Genomic DNA, 17,119 nt, shown 5'->3' with positions numbered 1-17,119 from the left:
AGATAGACAGATAGACATAGATGAATTGTGGATGGAAGATGGATGAATGGATGGATGGATGGACAGACAGATGGACAGATCGATAAATGGATGGACAGGGATAGACAGACAGAAGACAGACGGACAGACAGATAGATAGATATAATAGACAGAAACAGAATTAGTCAGATAGGAAGACAGACAGACAGAGATGACCAATAGATGATAGATGATAGGTACATAATAGAAGATATATAAATACATAGATACACCATTAGATAATGAAAGGAAGAAAGAAAGGAGGAAGGAGGGGAGAAGGAAAGAGGGAGGAAAGAAGAGAGGGGGGGAGGGAAGAAAGAGTAAGTAGTACAGGAGGCCCCAAAAGAGGATAATCAAATAAATGCAGCCACTTTATGTCCTATCTACTCTGAAACATGCTCATGTCATTAATTTCTAGATATCATTCCTAATTATCCTAGTACTAATTATTTTGTCCAGCTGAAACCATCACTCAGCAAACTGACTTTGCAGATTTCCTAACGAGCTAACTGAGTAGAATTGAGTGTGAAGGAAGAGACCCATGCCTCTGCCCGGTCAAGGCCCATGCGCAACCAATGGGTGAGGAGTGAAGGCCACAGGAACTAGCAGGAAGAAAGAACACTAGTCTTCTTTCAATGCCATACCGAGTAATGAGAACAGCCGTGTCATGGTGAGAAGGGTGGGAATCCTCAGGAACATTCTGGGTTTGCTGCCATAAACAGAAGTTGCGTAAAGTGGCAGCTGCGTTGGAATTGATGACCGGTCCTTCCTGCACAAGACAAGGAGCAATTCAAAATAACACCAGCCCTGTGGTCTTTCCTCCTGCATCCATGCAATCACTCAACAGTGACCTCACAGGCTGAGGGGGGGAAGAACACTGCCTTGCCCTCTTAGACTGAAGCAAACAGTTGAGTTGATTGAAACGGAAGCTAATCAGATCCCAATGGAACTATCAAATATGGAAGATCAAAAAGAATTAACTTTGCAGAACGAAGAATGGCTCTCACTTGCAACCCTAGCTACTCAGGAGGATGAGATCTGAGATCACAGTTTAAAGCCAATTCATACAGAAAAGTCAGACTCCTATTTTCTATTAACCAGCAAAACGCCAGAAGTGGTGGCACCAACCTTAAGTGAAAAGTTAAGGGACAGTGCCTGAGCCCTGAGTTCAGACCCCAGTAATGGGGCACGCGCGCACACACACACACACACACACACACACACACACACACATCTCATTCTGAATAAGACTTTGGTGATCTAAAATGCTACGACAAAAAAATTCCTAATTTTAGACCTCCTTCTTACCTGTTCCTTGTGAATGACAACTAATTTTACAATTACTATTTCTATAAGATTTCCAATACTTGAGTCCTTGTAGATTGCTGCCACCTGTAGATAAAAGAACATAAGATTTTATATATATATATATATATATATATATATATACATATGATACATACTCATGTATATACATACATATATGTGTGTATGTACATATGTGTATATATATGAAGCAAAGCTTCGAAACCAGCCTCCTAACCCTAGCTACTAAGATCTGCCCAGGAATCAGTTACATCTATATTTACTTAATACTAGTAGAAGCTGCATTTAAACAACTATTAGACAAAATTCGGCAAAACAGTCACTTCACTCTGGATCATTATCCATGACTTAGCTGACCATAAAATTTCACAAAACTCACAAGTATTTCCTATTCTGGTAGTTTTACTTCATATTCTCTCTCATAGTATTGCATATTTCCAATTTTGAATGTGATTATTATTTTTAACACATAATATTACTAGGATCCATGAAAATAGATTCATCTAGGATTGTATTTTTAAAAGACTATAGAAGTTGGGTGCTGATGCCAGTAATTCTAGTACTCAAGATACTGAAATCTGAGGAATGAGGCTCAAAGCCAGCCCAGACAAGAAAGTTGATGAGACTCTAATCTCCAATTAATCACTAAAAAAGCTGAAGGTGGAGCTGTGGTTCAAGTAACAGAGCACTAGCCTTGAGCAAGAAGGCTCAGGGACAATATCCAGGCCCTGAGCTCAAGCCCCATGTCCAGTGTACACACACACGTGTGCACGCATGCACACACACACACACACAAGTTATATGTAAATAAAGATAGCTCATGGCCTATAATCCTAGCTGTCTAGGAAGCTGAGATCTGGAGGATTGCAGATGGAAGCCAGTCAAGGCAGAAAAGTTGAACTGACTCCATTTCCAAATCACCAGTACAAAGCTGGGCTGGAGGCATGGCTAAAGTGGTAGAGTGCCAGCCAAGCCAGCAAGCTGAGCTAGTGCAAGGCAGAAAAGGTCCTGAGTTGAAATCCTGAGTTCAAAGAAAAGGTGAAGCCTCTAGGTAATATTAGAGTCTAGATAAGTGTACTTACAATGGACATCAGGGTCAGCACATAATGCTGCAAGTTCTGCCCATGGAAATGGGCCATTTTGGCATCAGCTGTCACCATGACTTCTACGTATCTTGGATATGATAAAAAACGTTTGTTCCTGGAATGTGACTGTTTTCCTTCCACTTCCAAGGACACGTTCTCTGAAGAGATCCTAAAAACCCTTTCTTTCATTTGGCTAAGATCTTCACTCACATAGCTGTGATTATGAAAGGGTAAAGTGATGTTCTTTATTGGATAATCTGGGAGAATAAAAGAATAAAGGAAGAGTCTAAATTAGATTTGACCAAAAGAAAGCCAAAATATTGATTACTTCCCCATCTGTTTTCAATATGAAACAATAAAAGGACAAATTACTATTCAAAATAGTATTGTATGGTATTTTTATAAGTATCACTAATCATAGTAATTAAAATTTTATAAAATGCTTCCATCTTCATAGTCTGGATTACCAAGACTGTATCTGAGTCTCTTTTTTTGTTTTCATATCTTGGAGCTCATTTCAATTATAATCATTTTATTTGGTCATATATACATAACTATTGAGCTACTGTGATCCTCTGTTAGGACTATCCTAGACATATACTAATTATTACAAATGAGGGAAACCATGGAGCCTATGTTTCTTTGGATCTAGCTTACTTCACTTAATATGATTTATTTCCAAGTCTTTCCATTTCCTTACAAAAGAGGCAATGTCATTCTTTCTGATGGAAGCATATAATTCCACTGTGTATATGTACCACTCTGGAAAGCAGTATGGAGGTTCCTCAAAAGACTACACATAAAGCTCCCCTATGATCCAGCAATCCCACTCCTAACATTTACCCAAATGATCACAAACAAGGCCACACTAAAGCTACCAGCACAACCATGTTCATTGCAGTATTATTTACCATAACTAAGATATAGAACCAACCCAGATGTCCCTCAGTAGATAAACAGATCAAAATGTGGTATATATACACTTCTGAAATTTTGTTGGTTAAGTGGGGTAAGAGTCTCAAATTGTCTGCCCAGAATGGCTTTGAATCCTGATCCTCAGATCTCAGATACAGAGAAACTAGGATTACAGGCGTGAGCTACTAAAACCTAGCCTAAAATTCTTGATTATTATGCTAGTAGCAAAAATCCATGAGTAAAGTGAGTGCTTGTCCTGTTTCCTTTTCCCTCATTATGTTCCTCTCTTTTTTGTTTCCTGCAAATTGTTTGATAGTAGGATTTTCAAAAGAAAAATGGAGGAGTCAAGTGAGAACTAAAAAACCCTAGGTCATTTATAAGCCAAATAAACAATATCAATAATAATAAATAATAAAGCCAAGTTCTAACTTCATATATGTAAAAATACTATGTGCATGCATGTAAGCTTAAGATTTTAAGATATCTGAAACATATCATAATAAGTTTTATTAAACATTACTTATTAAATATATCTGATAAATTTTATTAAGATATTCTAATAGAACTTATTTAGTCAGCCATAAAGGTAGGATCACTCCCTTTTAACAATGGCCATTTTGGATCATAAGATATAAGATGAGGATAAAAAAATCCACGTGATAATTTCCTTTTAACCTTCCAATGCCTTTAAATTATTACAATGAGCTTTTATTCTTAGTGTGATTTTAACAAACAAAAATAGCAACTTTTAAGATAGTATTTACTAATACTTAATAGGTTATAAACACTTAATATCATGATCTATGCAGTGCAGGGGGGGAAATGACAGTAAGCAAGGTTTGCAAATGCCCAGATAGATGGCTATTATTTGAAGCACCTTTTCTAGTCCAAGTACAACACTTCTGGACACTACTTCCCTTCCTATTTCTGTTACACCAAGTCAAATGCTTAAGTGAGAGCTTGTCCTTTATTAACAAGCATATTATGATCCCAAATTTAGAGCAAACCAAAATAAAAATGATACACACCATGCAACAATTATAATCTGCCTACTAGAACATAAAATATGTTTAAAAAATTACATCAACCTTTACAACGCTTACACAACACAATGGTATAATGCAAGGAGACGGATTTGAATCAACAGTAACAATTCATAAAATATAAACAACTAAGTTGGAGGTTGATAGCTCACACCTATAATCCTAGCTACTCAGGAGACTGAGATCTGAGGACTGTGTTTTGAAGCCAGCCTGGGCTGGCTGTGAGACTCATCACCAAAAAACGAAGTGGAGCTGTGGTTCAAGTGGTAGAGAACCAGCCTTAAGCAAAAAAGCTAAGGAAAAGTACCCTGGCCCTTAAGTCAATCCCCAGTACTGGCACAAAAATAAAGTAAAAACAACTAACAATTACTATTAGACAATAATGTGATTAGAAGTTCATATATCAAATGTCTTGTGGTCCAAATTGTGCATTACTAAATTCACCATTTTCTTCCCCATTACTAGCTTTCCCAGTTCTTATTTATGTGAGCCAGCCTCAATAGTTGTATTCACACTGGAAACTGTAACTAATGCTGGGCTTTAGCTATCATTTCCTTGCCTTTGGTGTTATTTTCACCAGGCTTTGCTATTGCTCTTTCAAAATGTGTTTTACATTGCCTCTCTTGCAAAAACTGACCCCACCACTAAACTCATTTAGGTCTTTCTCATCTTAGAAAAGGAATAGAACTAAGAATGACAAAGTAGATATAACGAGCCTCCCAAACCGGTACCACTGTCTTCAATTTCTTGTCCTTGTCATTCATCTTCATGTCTGAAAAAATTCTATGCTTAGAAATACATGTTTATCTCATCCTTATTCAAGATGAGGGTAGGTGGTCCTTACTGTAAGATTTTCATAAGAGAAAGTCTCCATATCAGCTCATCATTCAATAGACAACATGGCTAACCTGTAAACTCCCAAAGACTGAGAAACACTGGGTTTCTAAGGGGTTAATAAATGTTGTAGAAAGCAACATAAAGGATAAGGATGAAGAAAGTAAAGATACATCGGGCAGATGCAGGTGGCTCAAGGCTGTAGTCCTACCTTCTCAGGAGGCTGAGATCTGAAGATCATAGTTCAAAGCTTGCCCTGGCAACAAAGTTTGTGAGACTCTTATCTTTCATTAATCACCAAAAATCCAGAAGTAGAGCTGTGGCTTAAGTGGTAGGGTACTAGCTTTGAGCTAAAAAGCTAAAGTACAGTGAACCAAGCCCTGAGTTCAAACCCCAGTACTGATACAAAAAGTAAATAAAATAAGGTAATATAAAATAGAAAGGGTAGGCAATCTGATAGTGGTAGCATAGCTAATAAAATACAAATCTATCTCAGAGGCATTGCTCATGCCTCTGCCCCCAGTTACTGTTATTGTTTTGGGGGGTTTTGGGGGGGGCAAAGATAGGAGTTTATAGCCAGCTAGGACAAAAGTTGGTGAAATCCCCATCACAACCAACAAAGCTGAGTGTGGTAGCTTCTGTCTCTCATTCCAGCTACACAGTAGAGTTAGAAAGATCCCTGTCTGGGCTATCTCATATTAAAAACAAAAAGGAGACCCTATTAGAAAAAGGAGGGGAGCCTGGAAAGTACAGGGCTCTGAATTCAAACTCCAGAGCATCCATAACAAACCAAAGCAAAACCAATCTGGAACATACTTACTTTGAAATTCATTGGCTATTCTAGGACATAAAATCACTCATACCTACAGTCTTCTATTGCTTTCTCGATGCCATTAGTGATCTCAGCCATTATTCTCAAATCACGGCTGTTAGGCCAAATATTGTATCATGGTTCCAGATGCTTTATTTCAGAGAGTATTACACGTGAGTCAGCAGAGCTTTCTGCCCTGGTGATGTGTGCAGAAGTCTGTGAATTTGCCTTTGGCTAGTTCCAACTTGAAGCATAGAAGAATCATGACATCACTGGTCTCCTCTGCATCCCTGAATCAGTTACTGACAGTGTACATTTTCAAAGCACAGACATGTGAGACGAATGAAGTGAAATTTCAGCAGCCACCAGCTGAGCAAGTGACATAACAAAGAAATGAATGTGGATTCCCTCCACAGTACCGATGAGTGCCACATCACATGACTCCTGCAAAGGCCACATAGAGCAAAAAGAATGACACAACCACCCATATTGGGAACTGCTGCTCCTTTGCAAACACTAAATAAAAAACAAGTAAGCACTAAAGAATAAATTGTGCTAGTCATAGTCATATGAAAATACAGGGTTGGATCTTCCTTGCAATACAGAAATACAAAGCCAATTGATACCCAGGTTGGTACGGTCTATTTAGGGCAAAGACCAATCTAGTACTATCCATTCATTAATCAGCCCAGAAAGAAAAGTGACCACATAAGAGACCTTTCCCCGCTCCCCACCACCTGCCAGATGACTCTTCCTGAGTCTATACACAACAAGAACTTACGGGACATGCATGCTGACAAATAAGAAAACATACCAGGCAGTGTCACAGAGCTAACTTTCTTTTTAATTCCACATTCTCAAGAAGTTAACCCTCAAGTCCTGTTGCCAAGTTGTATAGAAGACAAATTTCCCCATTGAGTAAAATCAAGATTATTGCATGGATTATGAGTTGAAAACAGGCATAAATTTCTCAAGTATAAGTTTAAAGCCTTAAGAAAGGCTGGTCTCTTGCCTGGTATTAGTATCTCAGCCTGCCCCTATACTTAAAAGATGTAAAAGGCTAGGTGCCTGTGACTCACATCTGTAATCCTAGCAACTCAGGAGGTAAGAGCTGAGGATTATGGTTCAAAGCCAGGCTGGGTACAATAGTATGTGAGATTCATATCTTCTATGAATCACCAAAGAGCCAGAAGTGGAGGTATGGCTCAAGTGGTAGAGTGCTAGCCTTGAATGAAAAAGCTCTGGAACAGCACTCAGGCTCTGAGTTCAAGCTTAGTACCAGCACACACACAAACAATAATAAGTCTGTGATTCTACTATATGAATCATACCTGGAATGATTTCATCTATCTGGGGCATGGTGTTAGATAACCTGGGAAATTCAGTTCAAGAGTATTCTATGGGGGGAGGTAAGGGATAGTAAGAGAAAAAGAAAGGAGGGGGCAACAATGTTCAACAAGAAATGTACTCATTACCTTACTCATGTAACTGTAACCCCTCTGTACAGCATCTTTACAATAAAATAATTTTAAAAAAAGAGTAGTCTAAGCCAGGCACCAGTGGCTCACCCCTGTAATCCTAGCTACTCAGAAGGCTGAGATCTAGGGGCTGGGAAGGTGGCTCAGTGGTAGAGAGCTTGCCTTGCATGCATGAGGCCCTGGGTTCAATTCCTCAGCACTACATAAGCAAAAAGAAAAAAGCCGGAAGTGGCTCTGTGGCTCAAGTGGTAGAGCGCTAGCCTTGAGTTGAAGAGCTGAGGGACAGCGCCCAGGCCCAGAGTTCAGGCCCCATGACCGGACCAAAAAAAAAAAAAAAAAAAGGCTGAGAGCTGAGGATCGCAGTTCAAAGCCAGCCTGGGCAGGAAAGACCGTGAGATTCCTAGCTCCAATAAATGACCAGAAAACTGGAAGTGGCGCTGTAACTCAAGTGGTAGAGAGCTCGCCTTGAGCTGAAGAGCTGAGGGACAGCGCCCAGGCCCAGAGTTCAGGCCCCATGACCGACAACAACAACAAAAAAGAGTAGTTTATACAGTTACAAAAGAAAAGAGGAGTTAGATGTTATGTTACCTACTGCTAACCCATAGTATGTGGCCATGTCTTAGAGATGGATTGCCAAGAAGATTTACATAAAAATAAAAATATGAAGTAAAAACTATACCAAAACAATGGTCACTAAGAAAAACACTTTAAGAAATGCTTAACAAGCCAAGTATCCCTGGCTCATGCCTTTAATCCAGTTAGTTACTCAGGAGGCTGAGGTCTGAGGATTGTGGTTCAAAGCCACAATGGGCAGAGAAGTCTGTGAGAGTTTATCTCCAATTAATGAATGAACAAAAGAAAGAAAGAGAGAAAGAAAGAAAGAAAGAGAGAGAGAAAGAGAGAGAGAGAAAGAGAGAAAGAAAGAGAAAGAGAGAGAAAGAAAGAGAGAGAAAGAGAAAGAGAGAGGGAGAGAGGGAGGGAGGGAAGGAAGGAAGGAAGGAAGGAAGGAAGGAAGGAAGGAAGGAAGGAAGGAAGGAAGGATAAAGAAAGAGATAAAGAAATTGAGAAAGAAAAATATACTACAAAAGTCAAAGAAAGAGGGAAAATAGGCAGGAGAAGTCGACCAATAGAGTAAAATGCACTCCCCCGCAATAATAAAACAGACAGAAATCCTTGCTGTTGGCAAGTAGAAGGTCATTATGGCCTTTGAGAGTAGACTCAAAGAAAGCATGGGCAAGAAAATGAAATCTCCATAGTCATTTCTTTCTATATGTAGAAGTCTGAACTGACTCTTGAAAACACCATTCACAAGTTATTGGTTCAAAATACTGCCATGGTCATAGCCATGTTTATGATTCTCTGTCTCTAGATAAACTCACCTTCTTCTCTGCCCATACATTTATAAAACATGATAAATGGCATTGATTTCAGAAAACACCAAGAGATTACATATCTACCAAACTCTATTCAGCTGTCTCATTTTTAAAAACAAATCCAGATTTTTCAACTTCTCTATAACATACCCAGGATCTGGCAAGACTGGTCCCACATTCCTAGAGTGCCTTGTATACGGGATATGCATTTATCACAGTGCCCTGTGGACATCTTGGTGTCCTAACTACTCATTTCTAGTAACTTCCTGACCCTCTTAGCTCTAAGGCATCTCAGTTAGAGATACCGAGACCTCACCTTGATTTACAAAAGGAAACAGACCAGATCTTAGCATATTTGTCGTGTTGTGGTGGCATACAAAGGAACTAAATTCTGCCACTTGTGGCAACATAGATGGAATGGCAGAACACAATGCTAAGTGAGTAAGTCAGACACAAAAAGGTAATCACCACTTGTTTACACTCACATCTGGAAGCTAAAATATTGATCTATAGAAGTAGAGGCCATCTTGTTATGAGAGGCTAGGAAGGATTTGGGGGTGGGAAAAAGAAAGAGAATAGGTTTTTATATTTTCAGTTTTCCTCACTAGATGATGACCTTTAGAGGTATGGAGTATCTAATGGGTTCATGTCCATGGATACTCATATTACCCATAATCAATTAATTATGGATAATTATCAGCCAGCTGATTTTTGACAAAGGTGTCAAAAAACACACAGTGGAATTAAGACAGTCTCATTAATACATGGAACTGAAAATGAAAAAAAAGGATATCCACAAGTAAAAGACTGAAGACAGATTCCTGTATCTCATAGCATACAAAGAAAAACCAATTAAATGTTGGGAACTAGTGGCTCATGCTTGTAATGCTAGTGACTCAAAAGACTGAGGTCTGAGGCAAAAAGATCCATGGGACTCATCTCTAATTAAACAGAAAAAAAGCCAGAATTGGAACTATGATCCCAATGGTAAGAGAATGAGCCATGAGGGGAAAAAAAAGCCAAGCAAGAATGCAAGGCTCTGATTCAAGCTCTAGTGCTGGCACAAAATAATCAATTAAAAATGATCAAAAACCTTAATGTAAGACTTGAAAGTCTGAATCTACTGAAGACAAACAAAGGGGTAAACTTGAGGATGTAGGCAAGGACTTTCTAAATCAGGCTCTAAAAGCTCAGGAAATAATACCAAGAATAAATTTAATTTAATTGCATCAAATTAAAAAGCTTCTGCACATCAAAGGAAATGATCACCAGAATGAATGCGGGGGGGGGGGATGTTAAGAGGGGGTGGTATTAATCCAACAGAGGATTTGTGTCCACAATATACAATAAGTAAATTTTTTAATATCCTGTTAAAAATGGCTGAGTAAATTGAATAGATAGTTCTCAAAAAAGGACCAATAAATCATCAATAAAAAATTAAATTCCACCCAGCTGTTGGTGGTTCACGCCTCTAATCCTAGCTACTCAGGAGACTGAGATCTGAGGATTAATGTTCAAAGCACAAAAGTCTACTAAACTCATCTCTAATTAACCACACAAAGCTGGAAATAGAGCTGTGGCTCAAGGAATAAAGTGCTAGCCTTGAGCACAAAAGCTCAAGGATAATGCACACACCTGAGTTCAAGACACAGGACCAGCAAAAATAAATATGTAAGTAAGTAAATTAATAAATAAATTCCATCTCATCCCGTTCAGAGTCTATCACGAAGACAATAACAAATGCTGACAAGAATAATTCTCTCAGAATAAATTAATGTAGTCACTGTGGAAATCAGTATGAAGGTTCCCCAAACTAAAAGCACGACTACCACGTTATCCTGCTATATATATCTGAAGGAATGTAAGTCAACACACAATAGACATACCTGCACATCCATCCTCATATCAGCACTATTCAAAAGAGCCAAGCAATAGACTTAGTCTAAGTATTCACTGATAAATATATCATGTGTTTGTATACATGTGTTTATGTATATGTAGTATATGCACATATGTATATACACAAATATAATAGGGCATTATTCAGCCATAAAGAAGAATAAATATCATTCACAGGAAAATGGATGGAACTAGAGATCATCATGTTAAGTGAAATAAGCCAGTCTAGGAAATAGACCTCAACAAAGAGACAGACAGACAGACAGACAGACAGACAGACAGAGAATGACATGCATATCAAAAGGAAAGTATTGTGGAGAATCCAGTGGGAGTAGAGAGAGCAAATAAGATGATAGGGAGGACACATATGATCACAGTACTTCATATGCATGTATAAAATACTGAATAACTAAGTCTATTAAAATGGTCCAAAAAAAGGGGGGGGCTGGGAATGTGGTAGAGTGCTTGCCTTGCATGCATGAAGCCCTGGGTTCAATTCCTCAGTACCACAGAAACAGAAAAAGTCGGAAGTGGTGCTGTGGCTCACATGGTAGAGTGGTAGCCTTGAGCAAAAGAAGCTCTGGAACAGTGCCCAGGCCCTGAGTTAAGCCCCAGGACTGGCAACAAAATAAATAAAATTAAATGGTAAAAATAAATAAAGAGGAGAGATAAGAAAAAGCAATAGGATCAAATCACTATATGCATGTGTGGAAACATCACAATGAAACCTCTGCTTATACAATAATTAACATAAGGTTACACAATTAAGAAAATTTTCAGTCTTCTGGCTTTTAGTTCCAAATCCTAATACTAGTTACTCACAAGGCTGAAATCTGAGGATCACAGTTCAAAGCCACACAGGCAAGAAAGTCTATTATGACTCTGATCTTCAATTAACCACCAAAAATTAGAAAGTAGAGCTGTGGCTCAAGTGGTAGAGCACCATCCTTGGGCAAAAAAGCTAAGGGATGGGGCTGGGAAGGTGGCTCAGTGGTAGAGCGCTTGCCTTGTGTGCATGAGGCCCTGGGTTCAATTCCTCAGCACCACATAAGCAGAAAGAAAAAAGCCGGAAGTGGCGCTGTGGCTCAAGTGGTAGAGTGCTAGCCTGCTAGCCTTGAGCTGAAGAGCTGAGGGACAACGCCCAGGCCCAGAGTTCAAGGTCCAGGACAAGCACACACACACATGCACGCACACACACGCACACACACACGCACATGTACGCACATACCCATATAGTGTTCTAGGCCAGTGTAAGCAGTGTTCCAGGCTACTAGTCCTTAAAAATTAAAAAAAAAAATCAATAAAAGAGGTACTGCTTTTTTTTTTTCCAGTCCTGGGGCTTGAACTATGGGCCTGGGTCCTGTCCCTGAACTTCTGTGGTTCAAGGCTAGCACTCTACCACTTAAGCCACAGCAAGACTTCCAGCTTTTTCTGACTAGTTTATTGGAGATAAGAGTCTCATTGACTGTCTTCCCCGGCTGGCTTCAGTCCTCAGATGTTAGCCTCCTGAGTAAGAAGGATTAAACACCAGTGACCAGCTTTTTTGTTTTTACATTTTACTAGGTAAGTCTTTACAGGAAAAGCATATTATGATTAAAATGAAACTAAATCCCACTGTTTTTTACTTGCCTTTTATTTGCAGATTCTTTTGAATAAAATCTAGGATTATAAGCATGAGCCACCAGTGCCCAGCTCTGGACACAATTCTTGATGAACACTTGTATACAAAGTAGAAGTGGTTTATCCTGTATAGAAATCTATGATTCTTAGGTTCTTATTATCAATCTTCAGTAGCTTGAAACTTTTAATGTTAAAACAATAATAATAATATACCTCACATATAAAAACACCTTGTAAAACAATGTGGAATTATCGAGTATCTATGGGTATATCCTGGAGAAACTTTGAGGCATAGGAGATGAGGACCATTCCCAGCAACATTGCTTACAATAGTAAACGGTAAACATCCCCTAAATTCAACAGTAAAGTAGATAAAAGGAATAACTCCATTAAAAGATCTATTGTGAAATGTAGTGAGTATAGCTGACTTTTTAAGTGTTATATTCAGGCACCAGTGGCTCATACCTGTAATCACCACTTGGAAGAAAAGAAAGAGAGAAAGAAAGAGGAAGGAAGGAAGGGAGGAAGGAAGGAAGGAAGGAATGGAGGAAGGGAGGGAGGGAGGGAGGGAGGCAGGCAGGTACGCAGAAAGAAAGAAAGAAAGAAAGAAAGAAAGAAAGAAAGAAAGAAAGAAAGAAAGAAAGAAAGAAAGAAAGAAAGAAAGAAAGAAAGGAATGAAGGAAGGAAGGAGGGAAAGAAGGAAGGAAGGAGGGAAGGAAGGAGGGAAGGAAAGAGGGGGGGAGGAAGGGAGGGAGGGAGGGAAGAAAGAAGGAAGGGAAAGAAAGAAAGAAAGAAAGAAAGAAAGAAAGAAAGAAAGAAAGAAAGAAAGAAAGAAAGAAAGAAAGAAAATAAGTTAAGTCACAGCTTACCTGAAACTTCGCAGGGCGTGTGTGACTTGATTAAAGAGCTTCTCTTGAATTCCTGTCTGTAAATGAGATGAGGTTTGTTGTGGTCCTCCTGATGTTCAGTTCCATTTGCATGCATGATAGGCTCTAAGAAATATTCCCCATCGTGTGCTTTAAATGTTCCCATCTGAGGATAAAGAAAACAGCATTGACTCACACCACCAGTCACTAAGAAGAGAAAACGTGTTGTACTACAGGTAAAACTAGCAGTAGGGATGTGGGAATAGCTTGATGGGAAGGCTTTTGCCCAGCACATGTGAGAATGTGAGTTCCATTCCCAACAGGCCAATGAAATGAATGAATAAAACAATATAACGAATTAAGCACTCAAACGTAAAACTACAGAGCTATAACTGCCATCAATCAAACAGAGAAAGTTTCATTTCTAGGGATGAAAGACATTATAAAAACTTCGTGTGTGTGTGTGTGTGTGTGTGTGTGTGTGTGTGCGCACGTGCACAACACGCACGCGCGCGCGCACACACACACACACACACCAGTACTGAAGCTTGAACTTAGGCCTGGGGCTACCTCTTATCTTTTTCACTGAAGGCTAGTACTGTACCACCTGAGCCATACTTTGACCTTTTCCTAAGTAAGACCTAGGCCTAGTGACTTGGGCCTCTCAACTCAGCTATGCAGGCATTATAAGTAGGAGGATTGCAATCCCCTCAATGAACCAGAACCTATTTCAAAACAATTAAAAAGTTAAAAGACTAGAAGTGCTCCTCGAGCAGTAAAGTGCTGCCTAGCAACCATGAAGTCCTGAGTTCAAATTCCAATACTATCAAACAACAATAACATCAAACACAGAGCAAGTTCATATATAAATAGCGAGCTAAAAGCCCAAATCTATGCTAATTTAACAAGAGAAAGAGAAATGTAACAACCTCTGAAAAGAATAATACATGTCTGGGTTTGGTTTATCATAGGAATGTAAGCATGGTTCAATATTAGGGCTCAATCATTATAACTCAACGCAATTGTTTATGCAAGGAAGGAAATCACACAGTATGATAAAATCTAATAAATATTCTTGATGTGAAATAAAAACTAGTAAAATAGAAATAGATGTATGGTTCTTTCACATCAAAAACCATGGGATCAGACCTAACAAAGTCCTATTTAAGGCATTGCATATTGGTGAAAAACACAAGAATTCCATACACCAGATAAAAGAATTGGATAAATGAAAGACAGAACAAATACAACAAAATGGAAAGGAAAAAATAACTGCCAGCTACTAAATAAACTGCAGGCCTTGTACATCTCATTGTTACAATGGGTCAACCTGTATCCCTATTTAAGCATTTTGTTATATCCCTTTCCCTCCCCAAATTAGAAAAATGTATATACAAGATGCAGGGCACTAGAATCAGATATAGTGAAAACAGGGGTTATACCATGGGGGCAGAACATAGAAAAGAAACAAGAGAATCACATAGTGCATTATAAGTACGTTTAAAACTATAGCAAGCAAGAAAAAACCACTTGTGTCCCTATCTTGGGGTTCATTTTGCTTAACATCGTCTTATATGGTCATAAGTACATAGTTTTTGAGCTTTTCTGCTTGTCCTAGACATATACTAGTTATTGCAAATAAGGGAAACCATGGGACCTATGTTTCTTTGGGCCTGGCTTACTTCACTTAATATAATTTTTCTAAGTCTTTCCATTTCCTAACAAATGGGGCAATGTCATTCTTTCTGATGGAGGCATTGAATTCCATTATATATACCACATTATCTTTTTCTTTCTTTTTTTGACATCACCCCATTTGTTAGGAAATGGAAAGACTTGGGAAAAAATATATTAAGTGATGAGAGCCAGGCCCAAAGAAACATAGGCCCCATGGTTTCCCTTATTTGCAATAACTACTACATGTCTAGGACAAGCAGAAAAGGTCAAAAGCTACGTACATATGACCATATAAGATGATGCTAAGCAAAATGAATCCCAAGATAGGGACACAAGGCGCTTTATCTTTGTGGCTCTTGTTTTCAATGTGCTTATAATGTACTGTGTGATTTTTTTAAATTTCTTTTGTATGTTCTGCCCTCATGGTATAACCCTTCTTTTCACTGTATCTGATTTCGATGCCCTGCATCTTGTATATACATTTTTCTAATTTGGGAAGGGGAAGGGAAATAATAAAATGCTTAAATAAGGATACAGATAGACTCATTGTAACCATGAAATGTACAAGACACTATGTTGAAAACTTAACAGCTTGGGGGAGAGAGGGGTTGAGGAGGTGGGGAAGGAAGGGATGGTAGGGGGAAAACAATGAAGGGGGTAACAATGCTCAATAGGAAGTGTACTCATTACCTTACTCATGTAACTGTAATCCCTTTGTACAGTATCTTTACAATAAAAATATATACTAAAATAAATAAATACCTAGGTTAATTCCAAATAAAAATAAACTGTAGGCCTTCTTTAAATGCTAACTAAAGTCATTGAAACATCTCATTGATATCAATCTGTCAACAGTTCTCACTTAAAGGAAAACCATTAGAAGACAGTATTTTAGAAACAATGTCCTTTAAAAAATAAAATACATATTGAACAGCCAGAAATAAAACAAATAATAAGTTTGTAAGGGCTTTTCAATGCACTAAAGCGTCACAAGAAAGCAAACAAACAAACAAAAGAACACAATCAAATAAAGAACATGTCATATTCTTGAAAACTAAATTCCCCAAGTGAATCTATAAAAATAACAAGATGCCAATTTAAAAAAAGAAAACATCAACAGATTGTGTGTGTGTGCGCGCGCATGCGCACGCGCATGTTTGTGTGTGTGTGTGTGCGCGTGTGTGCGCATGTGTGCTTGTGCATGCTGCCCCAGTCCTTAAGTTTAAACTCAGGACCTGGGCACTGTCCCTGGGCTTTTTTTCTTTTCTTCTCAAGGCTAGTCCTCTAGCACTTGAGCTCCACATTTGGCTTTTTGGAGCTTTAATTAAAGATAGAGATGCACAGACTTTCCAATCCAGACTGACTTCAAACCATAATCCTTAGATCTCAGCCTCCTGAATAGCTACAATTATGGGCATGGGCCAGTGGCACCTGACTTCAACAGATTTTTGTAATATTCAAATTTTATATAAAAAATAAACGTGCAATCACAGCCAAGCTAATTGTGAGAGAACAATAAAATGGAACTAAGAGAAAAAGGTACTGAAACATTATAAAGTCATACTGAATATTCTAATATCAACCCAGAAAGGGACAGAGAGACAAGAGAATAGAGGAAAGATACAGGAATATAGGATGTGCATAAATCCTTGTTGTGTATGGACAGCATCTCAGATTAATAATAGCACCAGGGCATAGACACTGGGAAACTAAATTTGAATCCATCTCATGGAATAAATAGCAAAAGAGGAATGATGTTAACATTCAAAATAAAGCCATAAAAAGCACTAGGAAGTAACTCAAAAGAATTCTTTCAGGCTCAAGATGCATTAGAAATACAAATAATATACTAAAATTTCTGCTTGGCATAAACACATATGACAGCAAGTCATATTTATATCATAAATATAAAGGGTAATTAGACTGTGTTTCTGAAACTCAGAAGACTGGCAAAGGGTATTCTGTCTCTAAAAAGAAATGACTTTTCCTTTTTTTTTTTTTTTTGGTCTGGTTGTGGGGCCTGAACTCTGGGCCTGGGCGCTGTCCCTCAGCTCTCCAGCTCAAGGCTAGCGCTCTACCGCTTGAGCCACAGCGCCACTTCCGGCTTTTTTCTTTTTGCTTATGTGGTGCTGAGGAATCGAACCCAGGGCCTCATGCATGCAAGGCAAACACTT

At 38.6% G+C, this 17,119-nt stretch overlaps 1 protein-coding gene across 1 annotated transcript in view; it reads right to left on the bottom strand.

The window, feature by feature from the left end:
• Adamts20 (ADAM metallopeptidase with thrombospondin type 1 motif, 20) overlaps positions 1-17,119 on the bottom strand; it is a 108,433-nt gene that overhangs the window by 79,517 nt on the left and 11,797 nt on the right. The window contains exons 3-6 of the mRNA XM_013018720.1: positions 13,272-13,434; positions 2,427-2,686; positions 1,327-1,410; positions 663-787 (exon numbers count right to left, since the gene is read on the bottom strand). Of these exons, the coding sequence (XP_012874174.1) occupies positions 663-787; positions 1,327-1,410; positions 2,427-2,686; positions 13,272-13,434 (632 nt within the window). The remainder of the gene's footprint in view (positions 1-662; positions 788-1,326; positions 1,411-2,426; positions 2,687-13,271; positions 13,435-17,119) is intronic.

This window comes from Dipodomys ordii, unplaced genomic scaffold (assembly GCF_000151885.1).
Source record: "Dipodomys ordii isolate 6190 unplaced genomic scaffold, Dord_2.0 Scaffold42, whole genome shotgun sequence".
In the NCBI taxonomy this organism is placed as follows: Eukaryota; Metazoa; Chordata; class Mammalia; order Rodentia; family Heteromyidae; genus Dipodomys; species Dipodomys ordii.
Note: the sequence above shows the minus strand (reverse complement) of the source record. Positions and strands in the feature narration are given on the sequence as shown.